This window comes from Dipodomys merriami, unplaced genomic scaffold (assembly GCF_024711535.1).
Source record: "Dipodomys merriami isolate MVZ:Mamm:240054 unplaced genomic scaffold, mDipMer1.0.p SCAF_13, whole genome shotgun sequence".
Taxonomy (NCBI): domain Eukaryota; kingdom Metazoa; phylum Chordata; class Mammalia; order Rodentia; family Heteromyidae; genus Dipodomys; species Dipodomys merriami.
In genome coordinates this window covers 17446107-17473315 of record NW_027202604.1, presented here as the reverse complement: position 1 = coordinate 17473315, position 27209 = coordinate 17446107, and the positions used below count along the sequence as shown (strand labels likewise).

At 48.9% G+C, this 27209-nt stretch overlaps 1 protein-coding gene and 1 non-coding gene across 12 annotated transcripts in view; both read left to right on the top strand.

Moving 5' to 3' along the window:
* The window catches only part of Fam3d (FAM3 metabolism regulating signaling molecule D), a 30599-nt gene extending 4454 nt beyond the window's left edge, over positions 1 to 26145 (top strand). The window contains exons 1-11 of one of the 11 annotated variants that reach the window (XM_070018824.1): positions 5709 to 5716; positions 7761 to 7810; positions 10312 to 10380; positions 14025 to 14048; positions 14965 to 15052; positions 17471 to 17518; positions 19139 to 19197; positions 21556 to 21606; positions 22949 to 23033; positions 24642 to 24768; positions 25738 to 26145. In XM_070018824.1, coding sequence (XP_069874925.1) covers positions 7798 to 7810; positions 10312 to 10380; positions 14025 to 14048; positions 14965 to 15052; positions 17471 to 17518; positions 19139 to 19197; positions 21556 to 21606; positions 22949 to 23033; positions 24642 to 24768; positions 25738 to 25827 — 654 coding nt within the window. In that variant the 5' untranslated portion in view covers positions 5709 to 5716; positions 7761 to 7797 and the 3' untranslated portion in view covers positions 25828 to 26145. Of the gene's footprint in view, positions 1 to 5708; positions 5717 to 7760; positions 7811 to 10272; positions 10455 to 14024; positions 14049 to 14964; positions 15053 to 17400; positions 17519 to 19101; positions 19198 to 21555; positions 21607 to 22948; positions 23034 to 24641; positions 24769 to 25737 lie in introns of those variants that run through there. The other 10 variants (XM_070018821.1, XM_070018817.1, XM_070018816.1 and 7 more) reach the window with 10 other exon arrangements.
* Positions 1450 to 1556, top strand: LOC138824920 (U6 spliceosomal RNA). Its single transcript, XR_011371231.1, has one exon. It is a non-coding gene; the product is annotated as a U6 spliceosomal RNA (small nuclear RNA).
* Positions 26146 to 27209: the final 1064 nt, after the last annotated feature.

Sequence of the window (27209 nt, the reverse complement as noted above, 5' to 3'; positions counted from 1 at the left end):
GCTTTTCTGTACCAGTGGCAGAACTGAATAGTCATGACAGAACAAATGGCCCACAAAGCCCAAAATATTTACTGTCTGACCCTTTACACAAAAATGCCAACCTACATGGGCTCTTGGCCATACACAGGGGCACACACACCTGTAATCCAAGCTACTCAGGAGGCTGAGATCTGAGGATCAAAGGAAGACAGCCCAGGCAGAAAAGTCCATGAGACTCTTTTTTCCAGTTAACCACCAAAAATCTGGAAATGGAGGTAGGCCTTAATACTAGAGCACCATAATTGAGCAAAAAAGCAAAGAGATAGCACCCAGGCCTTGAGATCAAGTCCCAGTACCAGTACAAAAAAAATATAAAGAATGTGGATCTCTGAAACAGACTGCCTAGGTTTACCTCTGCAGTCTTTTCTTCCTCTTATTCATAGCTTACTACCCTGTGCCTCAGTTTCCCCAGCTTCCTCACTGAGTTGCTGCATAATTTAATTCATTAAAATAATGAACAAGCCAGTCCCAAAAAAATTTAGGTCCCATGGTTTCTCTTACTTGCAATAATTAGCATACATATAGGATAATCTTATTAGATGAGCTGAAAAGCTCAAACGCTAGGTATATATGATCATTTAAGATGATGCTAAGTGAAATGAACCTCAAGTATGGACACGAAGTCTGTCTTTTTGTTCCCTTTGTATGTTCTTCCCCCTATAATATATCTCCTGTTGTTACTGTACTTGATTTTAGTACCCTGCATCTTGTATATACATTTGTCTAATCTGGGGAGGGGAAGGGGAATAACAAAACAGTGAAACAAGGACACAGGATGACCCATTGCAACAATGATTCCCACGGGAAAGTATATTGGAAATGAACATTACAGCTTTGGGTGGGGATGGAGGGAGAAGTGGGGAGGTGGGGGAGGGAAGGGATAGTGGGTCAATAACAAGGGAAGGGGTAACAATGATCGACAAGTAATGTACTCATTGCCGTACTCATGGAACTGTAGCCCCTCTACACAGCATCTTTACAATAAAATAAATTTTTAAAAAATAAAATAAAATAATGAGGAATTGCAGAATAGTACCTGACACGGGCTATTTGTCCTCCTATTCTTGGAAACATTCCAGAACTTCGGGAGTAAAAGTCCTCAGAGCCTTGCAGGCCCAGCAAGGCTACCATTGGTCAAGGTGGAGAAAACCATTAAAGCCAAGTAAAATGAGAATGTGGCATAATGGAAAACAAATGTCATTGGAACAAATTATCCCTACTGCCAGCCTTATTGCTCATGGATTTATTTGCTGTTTACTCTCTGTGTTAGTGACATAATCAATAGTTGCTTGGAAGTACTGGGGAGAGTTAGGGGGGATGGGAAAGGGGGTGTATTCACACTTCACATAGGACTGGGGCCCAAACACAGGGGCCCAGGATGGGTTTAGGAGATGACTAGAAACTTAGGGAGTGCTCACTTAGGCAGCACATATACTAAAATTGGAACGATACAGAGAAGATTAGCATGGCCCCTGCTCAAGAATGACACACAAATTCATGAAGTGTTCCATATTTTTGAAACTACAGACCTATAGCCATCTAATCTTCGATAAGGGAGCTAAAAAAATAGAATGGAAGAAAGACAGCCTCTTCAGTAAATGGTGCTGGCAAAATTGGTTAACGACTTGTAGAAAACTAAAGCTAGATCCTTATATATCACCCTGCACCAGAATCAACTCCAAATGGATCAAAGACCTCAGAGTCAAAGCAGACACTCTGAAAACATTACAGGATGGAATAGGAGAAACCCTAGATCTCCTTGGCACAGGCCAAAATTTTCTTAATAGAGATCCAGAAACACAACAAATCAAAGAAAGGTTGGACAAATGGGATTGCATGAAATTGCAGAGCTTTCTGCATGGCAAAGGACATAGCTAGCAAGATCAATAGAAAGCCCATGGATTGGGAGAAGATCTTCACTAGCCATACAATGGACAAGGGTCTCCTATCTAAAATATACCTGGAACTCAAAAAATTAAATCCCCCAACAACAAATCTTCCAAGAAACAACTGCCCAATAAATAAGTGGGCTAAAGACTTAAAGAGAAACTTCTCTGAGGAGGAAAGAAGGATGGCCAATAGACACATGAAGAAATGCTCAACCTCTCTAGCCATAAAAGAAATGCAAATCAAAACAACATTGAGATACCACCTCACCCCAGTTAGAATGGCTATAATCAAGAACTCTAATAACAACAGATGCTAGAGGGGATGTGGACAGAAGGGAACTTTACTGCATTGTTGGTGGGAGTGTAAACTTGTTCAACCACTTTGGAAAGTAGTGTGGAGGTTCCTCAAAAGACTCCATCCACATAGAGCTCCCCTAGGACCCAGCAATTCCACTTTTGGGCATTTACTCAAATGTTCACAAACAAGACCACACTAAAGCTACCAGCACGACTATGTTTTTTGCAGCCTTATTTACCATAGCTAAGATACGGAACCAACCCAGATGCCCCTCAGTAGATAAATGGATCAAGAAAATGTGGTATATATACACAATGGAATTCTATGCCTCCATCAGAAAGAATGACATTGCCCCATTTGTTAGGAAATGGAAAGACTTGGAAAAAATTATATTAAGTGAAGTAAGCCAGGCCCAAAGAAACATAGGTCCCATGGTTTCCCTTATTTGCACTTTCTAGTATGTGTCTGAGTCAAGCAGAAAAGGTCAGATAAGTTGATGTTAGGGAAATGAACCCTAAGATATGTATTCAAATGTTTTTTTTCTTTCATGCTATTGTTTCTAACAAATTTATAGGATTTTTTCTTTGTAGTTTTGTATGTCCCTCCCCCACGGTATAACCCCTGCTTTCACTGTATTTGATGTTGTTATAATTTGGGGAGGGGAAGGGAAAAAATCATTTAAATAGGGATACAGGTGGACCCATTGCAACAATGAGATGTACAAGTCTTATATCGAAAGCGAACTTTACAACTTTGGGGGGGGGAGGGTTGGGGGGGGGGACCAGGGGAGGATGGGATGGGAAGGAGAAACAAAGGAGGAGGCTACAATGCTTGATAAGAAATGTACTCATTATCTTGCCCATCTAATTGTAACCCCTCTGTATAGTATTTTCACAAAATAAGAAATGTACTCATTACCTTACTCATGTAACTATAACCCCTCTGTACAGTATTTTTACAATAAAAATATATTTAAAAAAGAAAAAAAAAGAAACTTAGGGGAACCTGGGCCTGGACAGAGCTTGAGCCTTGGAAGACACCTCAGCAGCCCCTCATCTATGTGTATACATACATGTGTGTGCAGTCCAGGTGTCTGTCAACATATACGTCACTTTTTGTATCTCTTTTTGTGTTCTGCTTGTGTCTCCCTACCTGAGTTTTATTCTTTCCTCCTGAGTTTGCCTCCTTCAAGCCCTGTTTCTACCTGAATGGGGTTTCCATCTCCCTTACCTGAAGAACGCAGACTTTGCCCTTGGCAATGGCTCCCTGCCCACAGGCTTGCTGATAAGGATAGATGGAACCACAAGAAGCCCGGAAGAAGAGATAACACTCCCTGCCTCTGGTGACCACACTCAACCTACAGAATTCCTGGGGATGATGAAGAAATAGCTTGAGTTTCCAGATGCTAGTTAGACTCTGAAGCCTGGACATTGGCTCTGGGCAGGATCTGGTTTTAGAGGAAACATGTTCCACACGAAGTGAAAAGGAAGAAGAAATTCAGGTGGAGGGAGAAGCCTTTGGTCTCTTTCCCACAAGCTCATTTTCCCAACAAAGTCCCTCCAGCAGCATTTACTACCCGCATCAAGGCACGGATGAAGAAGACCCTTGAGAGCCACTCCCAGTGGAGGAAGATGGCTCAAAAGTCAGGGCTGATTGCAGAGCAGGATGAGCCACCCTAATGGAGGGGGGCCTCGCACTGTAGAGAAGGGCCAGGATTTAATTCCAAAGAGATTGTAACCTTTTCTCAGTCCATCTTGGTTCTGGGACAGACACGTGTATACAGAGGGCTCCGGGAAACATGAAGAAGTTGACATCTGGGCTCCTGGAGGACCATGAAGAGATGTCACAATGGCCTGGGCAAGTGGAGAATAGCTCAATACTGGAACACGTGCTTAACGTGCCCTGAATCCAATCCAAATAAAAGAAAGGTAAAGAAATGTCACAGCCCCGCAGACAGAGACTGTGATGACACCGTGTTCTGCTGAAAGAAGAAACATCTGTATGGGAGTTAACAGGGCCAGCCATAGTGAGTGGCCCCCTCAAACAGGAGGGAGATGTGCATGTGCTGTCATGCCAGCAAATCCAACTGGACAAGTTCTCACCACCATCATTCTCCAAGGACAAAGGGACAAATGGAGTCCTAGAGACATGTGCCCAAGAACACATACCAAGCCATGTCTACCCCAGGAGACTGAGAAGTAGCTGAGAAAGGCACCCCTTTCTGCACCTCAGACTAACGGACATCAAGCTCAGCATCTGGGGGTCAGGGATGGTAAGGAGCTTGTTTTCCCCCCTTGCTATATATTCATCTGGGGAAAATGCTGATTGGCCCTTGCTTGGGTCACATGCTCACTTCCAAACCAATCACAAGGAAATCACCAAGTCCTGATTGGCCAGCCCCTTCATGGCCAGAGTTGGGGGTCCTATGATAGATATGCCTTCATCCAGGGCCACATGTAGTGCTGAAATCTTTAGAGACCAGAGAAGGCTTCCCAGAGGAAGTATTTCTCCCTTGAGACTGCTAGGGTGAGTAGGAGTATTCCAAACATAGAGGAATAATATCCACAAGAAGGGCTAGAAAGTGCAAAAGCCCATGGGTACTGCACTGCCTGGCTTACAGCCACGTCCCCCTGTGCCTGGTACCCAGCCCACCTTCCTACAAATGCTCAGAAAAAGCTGCAGGAATAAAATCCACAATTGGCTGTGTGGCTTCTCTAAACTTCAGTTTCCTTTTCAGCTGGTGGTTTCATCCCCCTAACCTTCATAGACTATACAAGAATTCAATTCCCTCAGTCCCCAAACACTTGCTGAGCACTTCCTTACTATTCAGCTAGTCCTGGACCTGTAGGGCACCAGGCCTGCCCAGGGCCTTATAAACAGGAGCGATCTATAGCCAGTATTCAAATGGGACCATGGAAAAGGGTAGGATAGTTGGGGGAGGAAAGGGTGGTCACTGGCTCTCTAGTCTGGGAGGAAAGGTCAGCTCATTGCAATTCAGGCTCTCCCCTCCCCCTCCCTCTTTCTTCCAGGCTCCTAACTACCAGCCCACATGAACACACACCACCCAGGAGCTACCTTATCTGGACCCAACAGGCCAAACCAACATGCAGAGCAATGGGACCCCTCCCCCCTCATCTTCCCCCATCCTTCTCTCTTTCTCTCTCTCTTTCTCTCTCTTTCTCTCTCTTTCCCTCTTTCCCTCTTTCTCTCTCTTTCCCTCTTTCCCTCTTTCCATCTTTCCCTCTTTCCCTCTCTCTCACTCTCTCTCTCTCTCTCTCTCTCTCCTCTCTCTGTCAAACTTTACAACCTGAATAACAGGTTGTGACAAATCTCCAGCTGGGACAAGGAGGAAAGAAATTTTTTCCAGGCTTTGGTAGATGCAGAGAGAATTCTTGCCCTACCTGGTGTCACTGTTCAGGAAGGAGGCAGGGGGAGGGGGTTGTTCCCCCTCCCTGCATCAGGCCAACCCCAGAGCACCCATGTTGCCACAGTAAGTTGGTTGGAGACTCAGAAGATCGGGGAGTCAGTCTTTCAGGTATCAGGTGGACAGCTAAGAACTCAGAGGAGAATATGAGGCGGGCAAGATCTCACAGCTCAGTGGCTAGGAATAGCCACTGCTTCTCCTCACCCCCACCCGGCAGCAAGTCACTGCTCAGCACGTGCCAGACAGCCAGAGGCTAGCTAGCCTCTGCCTGCATATGAGATCCTACCCACCATCTCTGCCCCTGGTCTCTCCTATGTGTCTGAATGTCACCGAGTGTATGGGGGGTGAGGGAGAATACCAGTTCTGATCTCTGTCTCATTTCTTTGTCATTCTTTGTTCCTGTCTTCTTCTGACTCTATTTCTATCTTGTTCTCTGCCTCTCCCAACCCTTTCCATTCTGCCCTGGCTTAATCAGCTCAGTTGCTTTGCACATGCTCTGTGACTTTCTGTTTGGGGCTGACCGTGGCCATCCTTCCTTCCCTCTGGCTTCTAGCTAACCCAGTCCCTCCTCCCATGAGGGAACCCCACAGAATGTCCTTCAAATCTCATCCAGAGACTAGGCTCCTGAGCTATGGGTCACTCCAAGAACATTTGTGATCACTCAATATTTTTGTATCTGGGGAAAAATGTTGATAATATGAATTTCAGGATGCTAAACTTCCACAAAACCTATCTGTGGATAGAGCCAGGGGGGCAGCTCAGACTTCTGACATGGAAGGCCCTAGATAAGAATATTAAGATGGTCAGGAGGGCTGGCTTCTAACCAGAAAATATGGATTTGCAATTGCTGTGGCCCTGGTTTGAATGTGAAGGATGGGACCAGCCCAAGTGCCTCTGACCTGTATACAGAATGGGAAGCTCCCCAGAGGCCGGGCAGTGTGTCCCCACGGAAAGAGACCATCAGGGGCTATGTCAGGGTTGAGTCATGTCTCCTGTTCCAGGGCCTATCCTTGGCAGTTGGGCATCTGCTGAGATGGATTCTTAGAAGAAGGAAGACTCTATCTGGGGTAGAGTGGGATTGGAAGAGTTGTGGGACTAAAATTGCAGCAAACAGGAAAATCCACCTGTTGCTAAAGGCCTGAGGAAAAGGAACCAGTGTACAAGGGGTCCCAGGACCCAGCACATGTACCACCGCCCTGCCCTTCCCCAGTCACCCAGCTCCACAGACCCCCTAAGGGACTGCCCAGTCACTGGTAACTTCCCAGCACCTGATGATAACACAGAAGGCAGAAGAGAGAAAAGATGACCCAGCCCCTGCTGGGGATGGCAGGTGTAGGGAGAAAGGAAGAAATGTTGATGTCAGCCCTCCTCTATAGACAAAGGCCACTGTCGGCAGAGTTCTGTGTGAAGGGTCAGGAATGCAGTAGCTAGACCCATACATCCTAATTCTGGCTCTCACCTTCACAAGCTAATTAGTCCTGGGCTTAACCATAGTGAGTCTTCTTTACTCGTTCTTAAAAGAAGATGATGTATATGCATGGCCCCTGACACAAAAGCACCTGTAATAGTTGTGTTCTGATTACTGCACATTTCAATATATCAACAAAGATTACCTGAACTTCTGCTCTCTGGTGGTTTTATCATGTCTACTAGCTTGATGTCTCAGCCAGCTGAATAGAAGAAAGGATGGACAGACAAGTGGGAAGATGATGAATCCACACATAGGAAAGTGGATGGATGTGATGGATCAGTGGATGGATGGATGGATGGATGGATGGATGGATGGGATATATAGATGGATGAACAAATAGATGGATGCATTATATATGAATAGATAAGAGGAACAGATGGATGAATGGATGAGCAAATAAATTCCCAGTACCTGCCAGACTTTCTCCAAATGTGGTGAATTGAATATAACTCTTAGGACATGAGTGAGGAAGGGATGGACGCAGAAAGGAAAGGAGGAATGTTGCTCTACTGTTCATATGACAGGTAGCAAGGGACCCAAGTAAAAGCATTATCTCAGTTAAAACACCTGTCCCTAATGCCTACTGTTATTTTCAGTCTCCCAGTGCCAGTTTTCAATTTGATTTTCTTCTCTCCACAGATTACCACTGACCCCACGCCTCCCATCACTGGACAGGATGAGAGTGTCAGGTAGGTCAAAATCCAATGGCTGCTTAAAGTCTCTGAAATTCACTTTGGAATTGATACCAGAAATGTAGTAACCTGAACTCATTGCCAACTTGGAGAAAAAGAAGGAAAAGTTTATGAAATTTTCCTGGCAAAATGATGACTATGCATACTGTTTCTCAAGGGAAATAAATAAAAGTACCAACTTAGTCCTGGGAGGTATGACAGAAAAGCCAAGGAGCATGAGCTTGTGGATGTAGGTGAGTTCCAGCCAGATGGTGGCCTTGGATCTGTTTATTTTCTAATTGTGCAGGCATGAAATGGCTCTCCAAGTTGTTTTCCTTGCTGTACTGAATATTCCCTTACTCCGGTGGTCAGTGAGAATAGAAGAATGTGGTGACCTTGCCTGGAGTTGTAAACACGGTCCAAGTTTCCTCACACAGAGAATTTGGGTAGGAAATATGAAAACAAGAGGGGAAAAAATTTTAACTTGCATAAACAGAAAGCTTGCTGGCCAGTGAAGTGGATTAGTTAATGGACTGGGACTATACTTGTGAGCATATTTATGTCCCGTCTACACAACCACTTTTCTGACATTAGTCTCTGCCTAGCCTCAGTTCTTAAGTGGTTTGGTATAGCCATTGTCAAATGACCAAGCCAAAATTCCAGGAGGAAAAAGCAATCCAGCGGGGAGAAGAAAAGCTGACTCCTGGCCCTAGTCTAAAGGGCTAGAGAAGCCACTGTCCACGAGCCACACTGGATGGGACTATAGAGCTCCACTCCCATCTTGGGAACACCTAGCCCTGGTCGGAAAATAGAGACAAAATATCCATTCCAAAGAGAGCTAGAATCCTCAAACCACTAAGGCTGGGCACAGTATATGAACATGTCTAGTTCATATTCATTGTATTCCTTTTGTAAAGACAGAGAAACTGAGGCAATAGGCAGAAACATTCGATTTAGAGTCTACTCTCAGGGTTTAAGCCTTACTTCTACAACTGACTAGCCAGGTACCCATGGCCAACCAAACTGCCTCTCTACACCTCAGTTTCCTTATCTGTAAAATGGAGGTAACCAATATTATCAAGCATCTAGGGTTAGTTTGAAGATGGATTAAGATGATGGATTTGAAAGCTGTTTGCTCAGTGTCTGGCACAAACATGAGCTGAATCCAAGGGGAATCCTGGGTGCCCAGAGCCATGCTGTGAGTGCTAGAGGACAAGGGATTTCCCAAACCCTTGTGTCACCTGGCAGAATTTAAAGGATGCCCTCCCAACCCCCAGTACCTAAGACTAAGTCAGGGCTAGAGAACAAGGTCAGATGCTGATAGGTGAGTTGGAGGATAATGCAGACCTTGGCCTGAGCCTGGAGGATAGAGAAGGCAGGGGAGGAGTTAAAAGGGACCCACTTTCTGGCCCTTGTAATGCAAGGAAGGGGACAGGGAGCTCCAGATGTTCACCCCATATACAAGATTGTTCCCTGATTATAGGGTTGTCACTCAGGAAGCAATCTGTGAGAGAGGGAAGGTTGGGGAGCTGTGGCCTATCTTGAAGCTGCTGGATAAGTCCAATATGTGCTTGTTTGTCATGACTGTGAATTGATGGAAAATGTGGAGGGGCACGTCCCCAGACCCCCAAGTAACTCTGGAAGCCTGCCTGCTACTGTAATGGTAACGATGATGTCAGTGGCAAGGGCATTCCCATGTCCACTCTGGCAGAGGCTGAGGCTGAGGTTTTGCCAGAGTCACACAGCACCAATGTCTGCTTTGAGCAATGGATGCAGTACTGTGATAGACTGGGGAGAGGACTTGACTGCCTCCTGCTCTACCACTGCAATTCGCAGGCCTCACCTGACATCTGAGAGGAAGTCTACATTCAAAATGCAGACACGCTCCCCTGCTGGGCACCCATAGCTCACGTCTGTAATCCTGGCGACTCAGAAGGCTGAGATCTGAGGATCACAGTTCGAAGCCAGCTAGAGCAGAAAATCCTGTGAGACTCTTATGAATTAACTACTTAAAATGCCAGAAGTGGCTCAAGTGGCAAAGCGCCAGCCTGGAACCAAAAAAAGACAAAAAAAGAAAAAAAAGCTCAGGGACAATGGTTAGGCCCTGAGTTCAAGGCACAGGACTGGCATAAAAACAAAACAAAACAAAATTGCAGATTCCCAGGCCTCATCCGGAGAGATTCCCTCTGGGGATGTAAGCAGAGGCCAAGAAAGAGTACTGAAAACCATCCCTGGGTCCACACGGAATCCGATGGTACTTGTCATCTGACTATCACATGATTCATGGTTTCACCATGTGGCCCCACGGTCTGGATCCTGGTGTGGGATTGGTCTAAGCCTACAACAAGGGGTCTCACCAAGTGGTGCCATTGTTGGCATGTGGATAGAACTGATGTGTGGACTTACTGGGTGGCCTTGTACTTGGCCTTGAGCTGTGGTCCGGCCCTGTGACCTCCTAGCACAGTCTTCTTGCCCTGCAGGTCTGATTCGTCTCTCTGCCCTTCTCTTTGCCCTGGTAGCCATTTGGATCTTCCTTCGCAACTCCTCCAGCTTCAGCAGGAAAACTATCCGTCTGCCACGCTGGCTGGGTGAGAGGGGCCCCCTGCTGGCCAGGGTCTGCGTCCTGGGGCTGGGGACTGCACTGCATCCCAGGATGAGCCAGGTGTGACAATGTGTGCAGGTTCCTTTGACCCCAGCCATTTGGTAGAAAGGGTATGAGGAAGGGTATGAGGCGCCTCAGGCTATTGGGAGGCAGGAGACATAGAAAACAGAGAAGTGCTCCAAGGTCATGGTGCAGGTAGACCTGCACCAAAGAAGGTCAGAGGGCAGGAGAAAAGGGCAGAAGAGGAGTGGTTCCCTGTACTCACTGCCCCCTCTGCCTGGAAGCCTCCTCAGGCTGACCCCATGGGCCTGCTATTTCCCAGACTTCATATGGCTGCTCTGGTTACCTGCTTAGAGCCCTTTCCTGGAGACTCCAGCTCCAACCATGACCCCTGTCCTCATTTAACCTCTCCTCTCAGCCTGTTTCCTTCACAACCCCACCATATCCATGGTGTTGCTGTTCATTCATTGGTTTCCTTGGTTGTTCTCTGTCTCCACATCCTAGAATGTGATTTTTCCTGAAGGCAAGGCTTTTATCTCAGGTATGTAGAACTCTGGATTAGAGTAGATGCCTAATAAATAATGAATAAAAGAAAATGGAAGGATAGATGAATGGGAAGGTAGGTGGATAATAATGAATAGATGATGGATGGTTGGATAGATGAATAGTTGGATGATGATAGATAGACAGGAAGGAAGGAAGGAAGGAAGGAAAAAAGAGAGAGACACAGAAAGAGGAAAAGTATATGATGGATAGATGGCTAGATAGACAAGTAGGAAGACAAGTAGGTAGGTAAGTAGACAGACAAATAACCAAAGAGATACGTAGATGATGGATGGGTAGACAAGTAGATAGGATAGATGACTAAACAATAAATGGGTGAATGGAATGGCAGGTGGATGGGTATGTGGGTACGTGAATGAGTGCATGAACAAATGAATGGTAGATGTTCATCACACTTCACCTGCACATCATCTAGTCTGTGCAGATACCCTGGGTAGTGGTTGGTAGTGTGGTTATGAAGTGTACTCACACATGATCTGTAGTATGGTTTCATGTACTCTAAGACAACAGAAGCTCAGGGAGATTTTGTAAATTCACCCAAGCTCCTCCTTGAGAGAAATGGGAGCCCAGATCTCTGTAATCAAATCCTTTTTGACCAAAGGAAGGAGAGAGGGATTTGTACTTCCGTCTTTGTACTCCTGGGAGACCAAGTCCAGCATAATCTGCAATGACTCAGGCCGGCTTTCTGCTTCATAAGGCACTGAGAAAGCACTCACTCGGTATTTAACACAGTCCCTCAGAGGAGGGCCTGAGATGCCTCTCGTACATCTGCATCTTGTCAGCCATCCTCCCCAGCCCCCAGGTTGGGATAATTTAGAAGTTCATCTTGGTGGTAGACAGCCACCATGTCCCCAGCCCCAGAGGCCTGACCAGGGATCATTTTGGCTCAGAGGAGATGGAGCCAGAAGTGCATGGGTCCTAGGGTGGGCATGGAGCTCAGGGTATGCCCTGCAGCCACAGCCCAAGGGAAGGGGCAGTCATTGGAAGGAAACCCTAGTAATTCTTGTCCTGTCAGAACTCGACAACCTGGGTTTTGAGAGATGGATACCTCTAATCCATGATCATCAGCTGTCAAATTCTGTGTAAGTTTCCAGGGACCCTCAAATAAGAAACAGGTGGCCCCTGCTCATGGTTTGAGTGAGAAAGCCTTAACTTACAAGGGTTTGGATGACCAGAGACAAGGTCATCAGACATGCTGGCAGTGGCAGGCAGTGTGCTGAGTGGCAGCTGTTTAAAAAAACCTCACTTACAAGAGTGTCTCCCACTCACAAGAGGGGGGCACTTTCACTTACTTCTGAGCCTCCAGCCCTGCCACATCCCATGGTAGCCCTGAAACACATACATTACTGTAGCAGATCTTCATTTTTGTTATTATTGCACTGATAGGTAATCATAACAATAATTGGTTCCCTATGTAATCCAGTCTGTTTTGTTTTATGTGTTTAATAACTTGCAGTCTGTTAGAGAAAGAAGTACTCAGGATCCCCAGAGGAGGAAGAATATTTTTCTGGAGGAAGCTTATGAGCTTTTCCAAACCACCAAAGGGCTCTAGTAGCCCAGAAATAAGACTGAAAGCATGATTTACCTGGGTAGCTAGGCTGGACTTTTCCAGATTAGGGTGTGTGTGACAAGTTCAACTCCACCTGGCTTCAACAAGACAAGATGCCTTGGGTACACATAATTGGGAAGTCTAGAGACACCTGTTTCAGGGGCCCCAAGGTGCCCCCCAGGGTTCTTCCTGAGCCTGACTGATCATCCTGGAGCTCTAGTCTGTTGCTAAATACCCTAACAGGTTAGAATTTACTTCAAGGACAGCCTTCTCTCCAAGGCAGGCATGATGGCATTTTCAGTTCCCCATACATCCTTGTAGCTTCTCCAAAAAGGCCCTTCTCCCCCTCTCCCAGAGCCCCAGGAGGATCAAGCCAGGGAGGGGCTCTGTCTCCAAAGATCTGGAGCATAACGCTGGGCCCCGCCCTCTCACTTGCTCGTGGATGGTGTGGATTTGTGGCACTCCCAGAGAAGGAATGCTGCCTCTGCTGACCTGCTCCAAGACGGTGGGAGATGTGACCCAGAAACAGAGAGACAGCTGGGACACTGGATAAGATGTCAGGATGGGACCAACACCTAAAATCCCAGCACAGACAGTACCATGGGCAGCCAGGAGAGACACCTCAACAGGGGCCAAACAGCTGTGCAATTCCAGCCTTCTCTAGGGTCAGACAGTGCGCTAGGCCTCTTCCATCCTGGTCTTCTGGGTTCTTTCCAAGCCCAATGAGGATGGTTGTAATGGTCTTCATGTATAGTCAAGGAAATGGAGGTTTGGGAAGGTGAAGCATCACACACTAGAGGTAGAGTTCAACCTCCAGAGGCTCACAGCACAACACAGCTTCTTTTGAGAAAAGGCCAGGTACAGTCATTCATGCCCGTAATCCCATCTACTTGAAAGGCAGAGATGGAAAGGATTATAATTTGAGGTCAGCTCAGGCAAAAAGTTAGCAAGATCCCCTCCCCCCATCTTAATCAGTAAGAGGCACCTGTGGTACCATCTATGTAGGAGGGCTGTGGTTTGAAACCAGCCCTGGGCAAAAACATGAGACCCTACCTGAAAAATAACTAGAGCAAAAGAGTGAGGCATCTAAGGGTGAGGCTAGAGTGGTAGAATCTTCCCTAGTCAGCAGCAGCCCTAAACCAGACCCCAGGAGACTAAAAACAAAGTCCTCTGTGCCCATATATGTGTAGGTATCTGCTCTTGCATGCCTATGTGTGTGTGTGTCCGTGAATATGTGCTTTATGTACACATGTGTGTGCATGTATGTTTCTCTGTGTGCATATGAGCATGGGAATCTATGCTTGTATATACATATGCATAGAACTGTGTGCGTGCATGTGTGTGCATGTGTGTATGTGGGTGTGTGCACACGAGTACCTGTGTAAGGGATCCCAGATGAGGTAGGGCTGCTAGTTCACATCAGCAGTGCCCCTGTAAAGCCCCAGCCCCCAGCCCTAGCCCCATCTCCTTCCTAACTGGCCCAAGACCTACTGTCTAACCACATCGTCTTTTTCCAGCAGGCAAGGCCCCTCCGGAGATCCGTGAGTACCACTCCCTCTGTCCCCGCACCAGCTGCTCTGGGCAGCATGGTGCTATCCCAGCCCTGCAGCTTGCAGAGAAATCCATATGCCCATGGCTCCAGAGCCAGTGGTGCCTTCTGAAGCCCCTGGTCCCTGGGGTCGCATGGCCCTATTCAGCCATTCACACCAGTAGGGACTTAGCTCTAATGGTGCCCTGGACCAGTTCTTCCGCCTCCTGCCGCCCCACCCAGCTGGCAGCTGTGTTACTTGTCACTACCACGGTGACCTCAGGCTTGACTCGGCTTCTCCGAAGTGCCAGAGATCCATCGGGCACTCTGGGGATACCTGAGACAAGCAAGAAGGGGCACTCATGGTCTTTGGGGGGTAGAAATAGCAATTGGGCCAAGAGATGAGGGGGAAGTGGTCTGGCTTCCAGGAAAGTCACCCACGGAGGGCTTCAGGGAGGAGGTGGCTTACAGCTGTCCTCGGCAGAGGAGGGAAAAGCAGCCACACAATCAATAGGGCCAGAACTCTGGAAGGGCAGCAGTCATGTGCCAGTTGTTGTATTCCCAACTTCACAGACGTCTCATGTGATCCCGCATGAACCCCTAAGTAGGTGCTGAACTATTCCCTCCCTACAGATGAGGAAAGTGGGGCTCAGAGAGCTGAGACCTCCTGGCCAAGGTCACATAGCTGTAAGGGGGAGTAGGGGGCCAGACACCCCTATGCTGCCAGTCCAGAGACCAGCATCTTAACAGCTCTCTGCAAGAGACCACAGCCCCCAATCCCCATTCCAACATGGTGATAACTCTGAAGAAGGCTGCATGCAGCTCCAAGGATAGAGTTTTACTGACTTAAGAAAGACATGGTAGCTCAGCCAAGTCTACATGAAGGAAGAAGACAAACCATTAATGCCCTTAATGCCATCTTCCCAAAGCCTCCCAGTCAGACACTGGTACAGACACAGAAAACCAAGCATCTGGGAAAACAGCACTCAGATCTCATCTTCTAGGAGAACGGCAAATGTAAGCACACATGCTACTTTGCATCCTGCTGCTCCACAATAGACATCACCAATCGATCTCAGCATCCTTTCCAGCCAGGCCCACAGGCAGCCTCAGAAGCTTCACCATTAAGCCTCTAGCAGTAGGTCCAAACTGACATTTAAGAGGAAAACTATTTGACCACTCTGATCTAAACCAACTCCCCAATTTCACAGTTGGAAAACATTTCTGGCAGTTTGCCCGGCAGATTGGCAGAGGAGCCGCTGAGGTTCCTGACTGCTCCCCCACCCCCATCCATCCAATGCTATGACAGCAGGCTGGCTCCATCCAGGTCCTGAACAACAACACTAGAGCCCCCAGAGAGGTGGGACCCGGGGTTTAGATCAGCTGGTGGCAGGTGGGGGACAGGGAAGGGGGGCAGCCTCTCAGAGCTCAGAAAGCAAATCCTGACTCCAAGTGGCTAAGTTCTCTCCCTACCTCCCCCGGGGCAGCACCTCTCTTCATCCAGCAGCTTGACCATGAAGGCTGGATGGTCAGAAAATCAATTCTGGAAAAGCTGCTTAAGCTGAGCTGTTGACAGCAGGTTTGTCAGACTTAGCTGTAAGTTGATGAATCTCTGGGCAAACTCCAAGGGGGGCCCCAGGGCCCCAGACTCCTCTTCTCTACAGAGGTAAGCACCCTGGTCTCAGGAGAAAAGGCCTCTCTTGGAGGAGAGCAGGTGCATAAGGTAGATTCCAAGGCTCCCCGGGGAAAAGGTGGCATGCCCCCCAATACCATCAGCAGGATGGGGGGGGGAGTGGGGGAGGGTCTAGCCTGGGGATTCTGCCTGGGCAGAAGGGAAGGCAAGCCAGACACAGTCCACAGTCCTTCCCAGGGGTCCCTACCTTTACCCTCTCAATATTATCCCTGGTTTGAGCTCAGGAGCAACATCAGGTAGATGCTGACACTGAGGACAGAGAAGCATCTACACAATCCGTTTGAACCATCCCAGCTAGCCTGTCAGCCCAGACAGCCAAAACCAGCAGGCAGCTGGGCGTGGGCTGTCCAGAAGTGCCATGAAGTTGTCAGCCTTCTACCAATGGGCTGGGCCTCCCTGCAGGAACCTAGTTCCTGATCTGCCTCAGAGAACTCTGTGTGTCAGCCATATCATCCGGCCTAGCCCGAGGCCTGACCTGGCACAAGGCCATGTATTCATCCAGCTAGGCAGGGCAGCTACTGGGTTCCTTTAACGAGGTCATAAATATAAAGTGCATATCACCCTACCTAGCACCCAGAAAGCCTGGAAAGTGGCTCCACCACCACACTGTCTGAGCGGCTCCATACCTGGCACAGGATCCAAGGGAAAGCAGCTGCCCTGGGTCCCTTACAGGTGGACATTCGCTAATCCCTTGCACAGGCCTGCCCACCACTGTTTTCCAGCTGCCACATGGTGCTAAAAAGCACTCATTAGGATAAACTAGAACCTTCCAAGCTGGAGGCACAGGTGGCATCCCAGCTCGCAAACATCTCACTCTGCAGCTTGGAGCCCTATACACGTGTTCTTCTGGTGCCAGGCCTCAGTGGATGGTGCCGCATTCAGGGTACCCAATGGGTTGCAAGTGCTGTGTGGAGCACTAAGGAGGGCATTCCCCACTAGGTGCTGGTCTTAGTGGGTACTCAGTAAATGAGTGATTTATGAAGGGCTTTTTTAGTTTGGGTCAGTCATGGGGCTTGAACTCAGGGCCCGGGCACTGTCCCTGAGCTTCTTTTGCTGAAGACTAGCCCTCTACCAGTTTGAGCCACAGCACCACTCTGGTTTTCTGGTGATTCATTGGAGGTAAGAGTCTCACAGACTTTCCTTCCCAGGGCTGGCTTTGAACCTCGATCCTCCTATCTCAGCCTCCTGAATAGCTAGGATTACGAGCCTGAGCCACCAGCCCCTGGCTTTGTAAAGGGCTCTTGACATCCAATCCACTGAGCCATGCTCAGGGGCTCCCAAGAACCCACCAGGAAAAGCCCATCAGTGCCCATTGTATAGATGAAGAAAATGAGGCAAGAGGGACTTCCCTCAAAGGAATCTAGTCAAAGAGAGGCCTGCACATCTTGGCTTGGGCCCCGAGGTTGTCTCCAGGGCCCTGGGGATACTCAGAAGGTTTCTGTGGCCCCAGAGAGTTTCTAATGAGAATCCCTACCTCGTGGTGCCTGGTATTAGCAACCAGTGTTCACTCTTGCAGGACTGAAGCTATGATGAGTGGCCCCTAAAGTAATCCCAGATGGGCCAGACACACGGGCTCCTGTGTGCTTAGATGCACTAGTAAAAGGTCCTATCACCCAGATTTTGCCCTTTCCCAAGCTGCGGCCCACCAAGGCTGGTCTGTTCCCTCCCCCAGGGGTGGAAAAGAACAAGTGTGGGCTCAGCAAGCCCTGCCCAGACAACTTCTTTGCGTTTAAAATCTGCAGTGGGGCTGCCAACGTCGTGGGCCCTTCCCTGTGCTTTGAAAATGAAATGTAAGTACCTGGGGGCTGGTGGGGAGGGGTGTGAAAAGCATGGAGAGCCTACATTTCCAGCCCTGCATTTCTTCCATCCATTCATTCCTCCATTCCATTCATTCATTCATTAGCAAGTTCAGGGGACAGGTGAGTGGCATAAGTCATCATCATCCTGACAACGCCCAGCCCTGCCCCACCTTGCTTAGCCCTTCAGAATGCTGTCTCTTTTCCTCCCCAGCATACTGGGAGAGGGCTGTAAAGAACAGGAAAGTAGTCGGGTGCTGGTGGCTCACACCTGTAATCCTAGCTACTCAGGAGGCTTGAGATCTGAGGAGCATAGTTTGAAGCCAACCTGGGCAGGAAAAGTCTGTAAGACTCTTACCTCCAATAAACGACTCAGAAAAAGCCAGAAGTGGTGCTGGGGCACAAGTAGTAAAACGCCAACCTTGAGCACAAAGAGGCTCAGGGACAGCACTTGGGCCCTGAGTTCAAGACTGAGGAGGAGGAGGAGGAGGAGGAGGAGGAGGAGGAGGAGGAGGAGGAGGAGGAGGAGGAGGAAGTAAAAAGTAAAAGAAAAGAAAAAGAACAGGAGAATGAGGCTCAGAGAAGGTCATCTGCCAAGATAAACGTAAGATTTCCTGACTTTTGAACTCAGATCCATCTAACAGCCAAGTTGGGCCTTCTGAAAAAAAAAAGAAAAAGGGATGCCTACAAACAAAGTTTCAGATCAAGACCCAGGCATGAAAAGCCTGGTGAAGCTGGCAGCCGGGCTGCCAGCTAGACATAGGAGAACCATGGTATACCCCTTACCCAACCCGGATGATAGGAAAGGCCCTGGGACAAGCTCATCCTAAAGCAGAGGAAGGATGAGTCTTATAAAGTCAAGATTCAGAACTTAAATACAATTTGTTTAGGCAAAGCGAGGATCTTACTGGCTCATGTATCTAAAAGGCCAAAAGACATGAGCTTCAGGATCAGCTGGATCCAGAAGTTCAATCTAGCTCATGAGGACTCCCTCTTACATGCTCTTTAACTCTACTTCCTGTATCTTCATTTCTCTCTCCTGAAAACAGACTTCTCTATGCAGTAAAAGACAGAGTCACTGGTTGGAATGACAGATTAGCCCAGCCCAGCCCCCCAATGAATCTCATTGACTACCCTGGGTTCCAACCACTGGGACCAAGGGCCTAGGAGGCTCTGCTTGCCCAGCCCTGGGACAGGTGAATCCCAAGAACCAACCATCCCAAGTAGAGAAGGATAGACTTTCCAGAGGACCGGGTGTACATGTTGGGACAATAGGAACACAGCTGTGGTCATGAGGGGATCTTGCCACCCCAAGATGGCACTAACTTTCTGGTCTGGAGAAGGAGGCCTCCTCTAACTCCAGCACCTGGAGTCCCCAGACAGGGGCCCTGAATCATCTCTGAGTACACTGCTCAGAGACAACTGCTCCAAGAATCTGACCCACCACCAGCTTCCAGAAGGAAACCAACAGCCCAGATCTTCCCTGTGTTTTCCTTGAGATTTTGCCCTGAGCCACCTGGCCCCCCTCCCCTCAGAGTTCCTGTGACAAAAGCCAAGTAATTGTTCCTCACTTGAAGTCCACAGTTGCACTCTGTTTCTCTTCCCCACCTTCAGTATCATGAGTCCTGTGAAGAACAACGTGGGCAGAGGCCTGAACATCGCTCTGGTGAACGGTGAGTGGTCCCACAGTCATTCAACAGGTGTGGTCAGCAACCAGTGTGGGCCAGGCCCTACCCAGAACTGGAGACAGCCATGAACTAGAAGGACAGGCCCTGGCTTCGCAGCTCCTGTGGGTGTGACACTGAGGGGAGCCAGCATGTAAGGGGCAGCCAGGGAAGGTTCCAGAGGTGGGGATGATGGTGGGCAGCTCAGATAGCCAGGAGAAAAATCAGGGAGGTTCCTGCAACACCGCAGAGAGCAGTGGAGGCAGGGGAGAGAAGGGAGAGGAGGAAAGGGCCGAAATGAGGAAGCAGGCAGCAGGGAGGCCTGGGGATCAGGAGGCAGGCTCTGGCAGGCGCAGAACCAAGCATTAGCAGAAGTAGTATGGCTCTGATGATCAACACAGCAGGCCTCTGCATAGGGCAGAAGTGCCAGCCCAGCATTCTAGAGACCTCCCTCCATCTCAGACTAGAGGCTTGAGGCAGGGAGGCTGGAATACTGTCACGATAATCTGCCAAGTCTGGAGGTTGGGGGAATCTGCAGGGCCGACCCTTCCATGTATGCCAGACCCTTGAGGACAGTGAAGATCTCAGTTTCCATGACTCCTGGCAGTGAGGGCAGGAAATGGTTCTGGCTAAAACCTGTTGAATGCCACTTCTCCTAAACAGGGGACACCTGAGAAACTCTCCTGCCCTGCCTCTCACCAAGCCATGACTTTTTGTCTTTTAAATAATGTAACAGCTAAACTATGTTGAGCACTTATAGGTGGCTAGCTAGAATGGATGTATCTTCAAATCTCCATTTTCCAGGAAAGAATCGGACTCAGAAAGGTTATGCAACATGCCCAAGGTCGCACAGCCAGTAGAATCACCTAGAACTGAACTTAGATCAGGCTGACTCTGGGTCTCAATCACTCAGGTGAAGTACCTCCTCAGGCTAGAAGAGTCTCTGGGCATGTAAATAGTACTGTGAGACAGTTTCAGGGAGGGCCACTAATCATCCCCGGGCCCCAGGCTCATCCCATCTACATAATGAGCCAGAACAACAAAAGCATTGCTACACAGTGAGATGCTTAACCTTTTAGTGGGCAAAGCTTCCTCTGAGAAAGTTTATTGTATGTTGCCACGTACCAATTCCAGAAAGACCTGCACAATCACAAAAGTAGTTTTACTGCTTTCCAAGGACCCTGGGTGAAGCCCGAGCTCCATGAAGCTGGAAGGGGCTGCCAAGTGAACCTGCTGGCCCCTGCCCAGCCATTTGCCACTGTTCCCACCCTCTTCCAAAAGCCACAGAGGGGCCATCTCTTCTGCAACATTGCCATCTAGTGGTGAGAAGTGAGAACTGTGCCTTTCCTCCAACTCACCAGGTGCCCTAACGGATTTGGCCTTTCTCTCAAAACCTGCAGAAGCAATTGCAGTGACTGCACTCTGGGATCCTGAGTACCATTGAACCCCATGCAAAATCCTTGGCCCTCAAAAGTTGTAAGGCTCAAGTTAGGTGGTGACAATTATGACAAAAAGTCCTTATTACTGTTTGGCAGCTAAAATGTACCCGTAGGTATCTTTCGATTTGCTCAAAATCTCATTCTTGCCAGACACTGGTAGCTCCTACCTGTAATCCTAGATATTCAGGAGACTGAGTTCTGAGGATAACGGTTTAAAGTCAGCCGTGGCAGGAAAGTCCATAAGACATTTATCTCCAATTAATCACTAAAAAATAAAAATAAAATAAAAGCCAGAAGTGGCTTAAGTGTTAGAGCACTAGCCTTGAGCAGAAAAACTGAGGGACTGTGCCCAAGGTTCAAGTACCATGACACACACACACACACACACACACACACACACACACACACACACGGTAAGTCACATGTTAGCAATAGGCAAGACAACACACACACAAGAGTCCCTTGGCTAAATTCTTTTTGATTCTGGATGCTTGGCCACATGTTCTTGTTGTTGTTGTTTGTTTGTTTTTTGTTTTTGGGTCTGGTCATGGGGCCTGAACTCAGGGCCTGGGCGCTGTCCCTCAGCTCTTCAGCTCAAGGCTAGTGCTCTACCACTTGAGCCACAGTGCCACTTCTGGCTTTTTTCTTTTTGCTTATGTGGTGCTGAGGAATCGAACCCAGGGCCTCATGCGTGCAAGGCAAGCGCTCTACCACTGAGCCACCTTCCCAGCCCCTTGGCCACATGTTCTTATAGCTCTTGAATCAGCCCAGCAGCTACTAGGTACCTCCTTTGGTCTCACATGCACTCTGCAGGACCCGATTCCATTCATTCTCATCCTGTTTTGTTTGTTGTTGTTGTTTCAGCACAGTGGCCATCAGAATGAGTGGCATTTACAGGAAGTAACCATTCTGCTCTCTTATCCACTAGGAAGCACAGGGCACTTGCTGAGACAGGGCTCCTTCGACATGTACTCTGGAGGTAGGCATCTCTGTGGCACTGGGAAGCTTGGTGGGGAAGGCGTGTGGGGGGGGGGGGGCTCTGGGTTGTTCTGCAGCCTTTGAAATTCCTTCCTGTAGTCTTTATGAGGATCTCCATGTGGTAGACCCTGAGACAAGGATTTAAGTACAATGGTTGGGGAAGGGGGGAGCTGGTATCAGGAAATGTCCATGGGGGTGGGAGGGGTTTGATCAACAGAAGGAAGCTAACACAGAGTCTCCCACTGAATCCCAAGTTCCACACATTTCTCAGACATGGCCCAGCCCAGCCAGGCGCTGAGGGCTAGCAGGAAAATCACAATCCTGACTCCTCAGCACCTCCCAGGATGTCCAGTTTTCCAGGGGCCAGTGGATTCTGGAGGACTGGAAAGACCAGACCAAAGAGTCCAGTGTTGCATTGGGACCAGACACTCATTCACTGATGTGCTGAGGAGATGGGTGTAGGTCCCCACGAGTACTCCCACTCAGCTCTGCTGGGGAAGCTGGTCTCTTCCAAGGTCATGCTGATTCACAGTGGAATCAGGAACAGGAAAGGATCTGCTGAGGTCCAGAAAGGACCCGATAAAAAAAAAAAAAAAAAGGTCCAGAAAGGTGTCTCCCTATAATTCTAGCTACTCAGGAGACTGAGATCTGAGAATTGCAGTTCAAAGCCAACCTGGGTAGTCAGACAAATCCAGGAGAGTCTTAATTACAATTAACCAGTAAAAAGTCAGAACTAGGGGCATGTCTCGAATGGTAGAGCTCCAACTGTGAGCAAAAAAAGGCAAACAAGAACTAAAGGCTCTGAGTTCAAGCCCCATTGCTGGACCAAAAATACATGGATGGGAGGATGGATGAATGGATGATAGATGGCAAAATAAACATAATAGAAACATATCAGCAAAGTTCAGAGAGCTCACACCCACATCTGACCCAGGCCTGTTCTCTGTTCTGTGAAATCATAGGTTTCAAGAAGCATTAAAAAAACAAATAGTGGGGTTGGGGGCAGAGCTCAAGTGGTAAAGCACCCACCCTGGGCTCATTCTCCAGTACTTAAAAAAAAAAAAAGACACAAATAGATGGTTGACACCATTCCAGGTAGGATACTGGGGCTCTGTTCTAGGGGTTTTGATTGTTCACGGCCACCTGGTACATCCTCTAAGTCAGTATAAGACAATGTGAGCAGTGACCTGTGAGGAAAAGGTCAAGGCTGGGCAAAGAGCCCAGGATGTTCCCGTGGATTCTGAGCGTGGTACGAGCCTGCCGGCCTCTGAACAGCACAAGAAAATGAGAATGAGCAGCAGCCACTTCCCCTGAGTAACAACACCCTTTTTCCCCCTCCTCAGATCCCAAACTCCTAGAGAAATTCCTTGTAGAAATCCCGGAGGGTGTGCTGGTGCTGGTGGCCTCCTATGATGACCCAGGGACCAAGTAAGTGGGCAGCGCCACCTGCTGGCTCCCCAGTATACACCTGCACGCCCTTTACCACCTCTGCCAGCCCTCTGGCAACTGGTCCTAAAGAAACCAGCGGGTGAGTGTGCAAAGAGATGTTCTGACAGATTCTTCACAGTTCCATCAAAGTAGTGATAAATTAGCTGGGTGCCAGTGGCTCACACCTGTAATCCTATTTATTCAGGAGGCTGAGATCTGAGGCTCATGGTTCAAAGCTAGCCAGGGCAGGAAAGTCTGTGACACTCTTATCTCCAATAAACCACTAGAAAACCAGAAGCGGAGCTGTGGTCCAAAGTGGTAGAGCACTAAGCCTTGAGCTGAAGAGCTCAGGGACAGCGCCCCAGCTCTGTCCCCACAACTGAACCGAAAGGAAGAAAGAAAGAAAGAAAGAAAGAAAGAAAGAAAGAAAGAAAGAAAGAAAGAAAGAAAGAAAGAAAGAAAGAAAGAAAGAAAGAAAGAAAGAAAGAAAGAAAGAGAGAGAGAGAAAGAGAGAAAGAAAGAAAGAAAGAAAGAAAGAGAGAGAGGGGGAGGGAGGGAGGGAGAGAGGCAGGGAGGGAGGGAGGGAGAGAGGCAGGGAGGGATGGAAGGGAGAGAGGAAGGAAGAAAGAGAGAGGAAGGAAGGAAGAGGAAGGAAGGAAGAAAGGAAGGAAGGAAGGAAGGAAGGAAGAGAGAGAAAGAAAGAAAGAAAGAAAGAAAGAAAGAAAGAAAGAAAGAAAGAAAGAAAGAAAGAAAGAAAGAAAGAAAGAAAAGCAGGCAGGCAGGCATCAAAAACAACAAAGCAACAAAGCCAGGTATCAGCTCTCTCTGTAATCCCAGCTACTCAAGAGGCTGAGAGCCAGAGGATTGAGGTTCAAAGGCAGCTTAAGCAGAAAATAAAACAACAACAACAAAGTCCACAAGACTCCAGTTAACCAGCAAATGTCAGGCTGGAGGCAAGACTCAAGTGATATAGCACTATCCAAGAAAGCAGAAAGGCAAGCAAGAATACAAGGCTCTGAGTTCAAGCCCCAGTACTACCCATCCATAACCACCCCCCCACACACACACACACAAATGATGTGAAAAACATCTACCTGGAAGAATATTCAACCTCTAGAGTGAAGTGAGAAAAAATAATTATGTCCAGTCATGAGATGTACGACCTCAGTTCGTTATGCAACAGTGACCTGCGTGCAACGCGGTCCCACAAAGCTAGGCTGTGTAGTGACACTGCAGCCCTCTGAGCGTGTGCAAATACACTTTATCATATTCACCTGTTAAGTAAACGCCTAACAATGCACTTTACACAACCCATCCTACTGTGACACAACCATGCTAGCACTAAAATCCTTACAACACTTACATCAAGGGAGGGGAGCTGCTTCCTGGTAAGGCCCTGTGTTTGTTGAGGAACTTGTGTGATCATTGTAAACAGAGCAGTGCTGGTGTTGTGCCTCTCTGGCTGTACCCTGAGCAAGGACACCTAGGATGAATCTCCTGGTCCTCCCCCTACCCCCATGAACTCAGGGCTCCATCTGGGGGCCAGGTGGTGTCCCTGAGCTCACCCCCTCCCCCTCCCTTTTGTCGATGTCCTCTGCTCCTCTCCAGAATGAATGACGAAATCAGGAAGCTCTTCTCCAACTTGGGGAGCGTCTATGCCAAGCATCTGGGCTTCCGGGATAGCTGGGTCTTCTTAGGGGCCAGAGACCTCAAGAACAAAAGCCCCTTTGAGCAGGTAAGTTCCTGGCTGCCTCCCTGTCAGCCAGGGGTGGGGGGCAGCGAGGACCACCACCGGCCTTCACTCCGACTCAAGATGGTACATCCATGAGGCCCCAGGGCAAGGGTCTGGGAAGAGGCTGAGCAGAGGCTGTGCTGGCCGGGCAGGTGCTCTTCTTCCTTGTTAGCTAAAGGTCTAGACCTATCAGAAGTAGCCAAGCCCCTCGCAGGACCAAGCCGCCATATCTCCACACACAGGAAACTGGGCCTTAGGGAAGCAGCTTGGAGAATTTATCTTTTGTTTCCTCATTGCTCAATTATTTCAGTGGAGGGAGGGAGGGAGGGTGTGTGTGTCTGTTTCATAAACTAAGCCTGAGCCAGCATTTAAAATACAACCTGGTTTTGTTCTCTGTCTGGATTTCTTGGCAGTAATGAGTTGCTATTTCACAGGGGTTCTGCTACCTCTCTGCCAGAGGACCACGGGCAGTGACTTTAGGCTCTCTGGGCCTCAGTTTCCCCATTTGTATAATGCAGTGGGCACGGTTTGTACCTCCTGGAACCACTGTGCAGATTAAACATAAAAGAGAGTTCAGGATTGTGCCAGACATCCAACAGTGCTCACGAATTGCTAGTCTTTTTCTTCTTTTCAGGCTACTATTGCTACTGGGGGTATCCTAGAGGGATGAGAAAGATGATGTAGCACAAGCTAACTTTCTCTCTCTCTCTCTCTCTCTCTCTGTCTCACACACACACACACACACACACACACACACACACACACACACACAGAGCCTAACCAACCATAACTGGGCTCTAATCCCATTTCTTAGACTCTGGGGAAGTTGTAGCTCCCCTCTGAGCCTCGGTTTCCCCTATCTGTGATATGCAGCTGTGGTGAGGACAAAGCAAGGGATCCACTGAAGTGTTGAGAAGCCAGGCGAATGCCAGCCTCTGCCATTGTCTACATCTTCCTCTCTCTCCTCTCTAGTTCTTGAAGAATAGCCCAGGCACCAACAAATATGAGGGATGGCCAGAGCTGCTGGAGCTGGAGGGCTGCGTGCCCCGGAAGGTATTCTAGGCCAGCCCTTCCTGGGCCAGGAGCCCAAAGAACTTTCTGGCTGACTTGGGCGCAGAGCTCAGGGTGGCTGCTGCTGCGCCAGCAGGGACAGCCCCGGAGGAAGAGGAGGAAGTACCTGAGTGGACAGTGCCCGCTGCCCTGCACATATGACCGGCCACCCTCCACAACAACGAAGTGTCCCCTGTCCTTTGCCCCCTGCCCCCCCCCTCTGCCTGGCGATGACAGCGTCAGGGCTCTGTCAGGGACTGTGGGTGGTCATCCCTCCAGAAGGACTGGCTGCCCAGACTTGAGCAAGATTAAATTCTATTTTTGCTGATATTTGAATGGACACGTGTGTGTGCGCGCGCGCGCGTGTGCGCGCACGTGTGTGTGTGTGTGTGTGTGTGTGTGTTTCCTGGGGCTTGAACTCATGACCTGGATGCTGTCCCCTGACCATTTTTTTTTGCTCAAGGCTAGCACACTACCCCTTGAGCCACCATGCCACGTCCAGGTTTGTTTTGTTTTTTTTCCTGTGATTAACTGGAGATACGAATCTCAGGAACTTTCCTGCCTGGGCTGGCTTTGAACCACAATCCTCAACTCTCCGCTTCCTGAGTAGCTAGGATTACAGGCGTGAGCCGTCGGTGCCTGGCTTGAACGGACTTTCTAACCATGAAGCTGCCTCATTTGGAATTGTTCTAGACGCGGTTAGCCCAGGCCCTGCATTTGGACAGGCTTGGGGTCAGCATAGGGTGGCTGGATTGGAGCTGCGTGTCATAGGAATGTCAGTTAGGTGGGTTTTTGTTTTTTGCTTTTTAAATCTTTCCTTCCCTGTATCCGTGCAAGGTGAATGGGAACAGGGGGCGTCAGAGGCCCCGATGCAGAGAACATGGTCCCAACCCAATGTGTGAACAAGTGAAGGAGGAGCTGCTAGAGCTGGGAAGGGAACAGATGGGAGCAGGCCAGGGAACAGCTGCCTGACTTAGTCCCTCCCTCTTCCTGGGAGCAGAGCCTGAGTCAAGGATTCTGTGCTGGGGGGCGGGGCAAGGCCCAGGAAACACCAATAAGAGACCAGACATGGAAATGATGCCAGGAAAGGAGCGGCCAATAAGGGGCATGCTGTCAACCCAGCCACCTCCGTCAGAGACCCAGGCAAAATCCCACTAGGAATCTGTTTAGAGCATCCACCTCAGAAGCGTCCTGAGGGCCTGTAGGGCGCTGGGGACCCCCCCCCCGTCTGTTCGGGGGTGCTGGCACGTGGTGACATGAATTCCTAGGCACTCCTTGTCTGCCCCCCATGCGGAGAACAGCGCCCACCTGTGGCTTCACAGTGAGCTCCCAGCCAAGCCCTGGCAGCGCCAGCTGCTGGTGGGGCGCTGGGTGCAGCCATGAATCTTGGGACC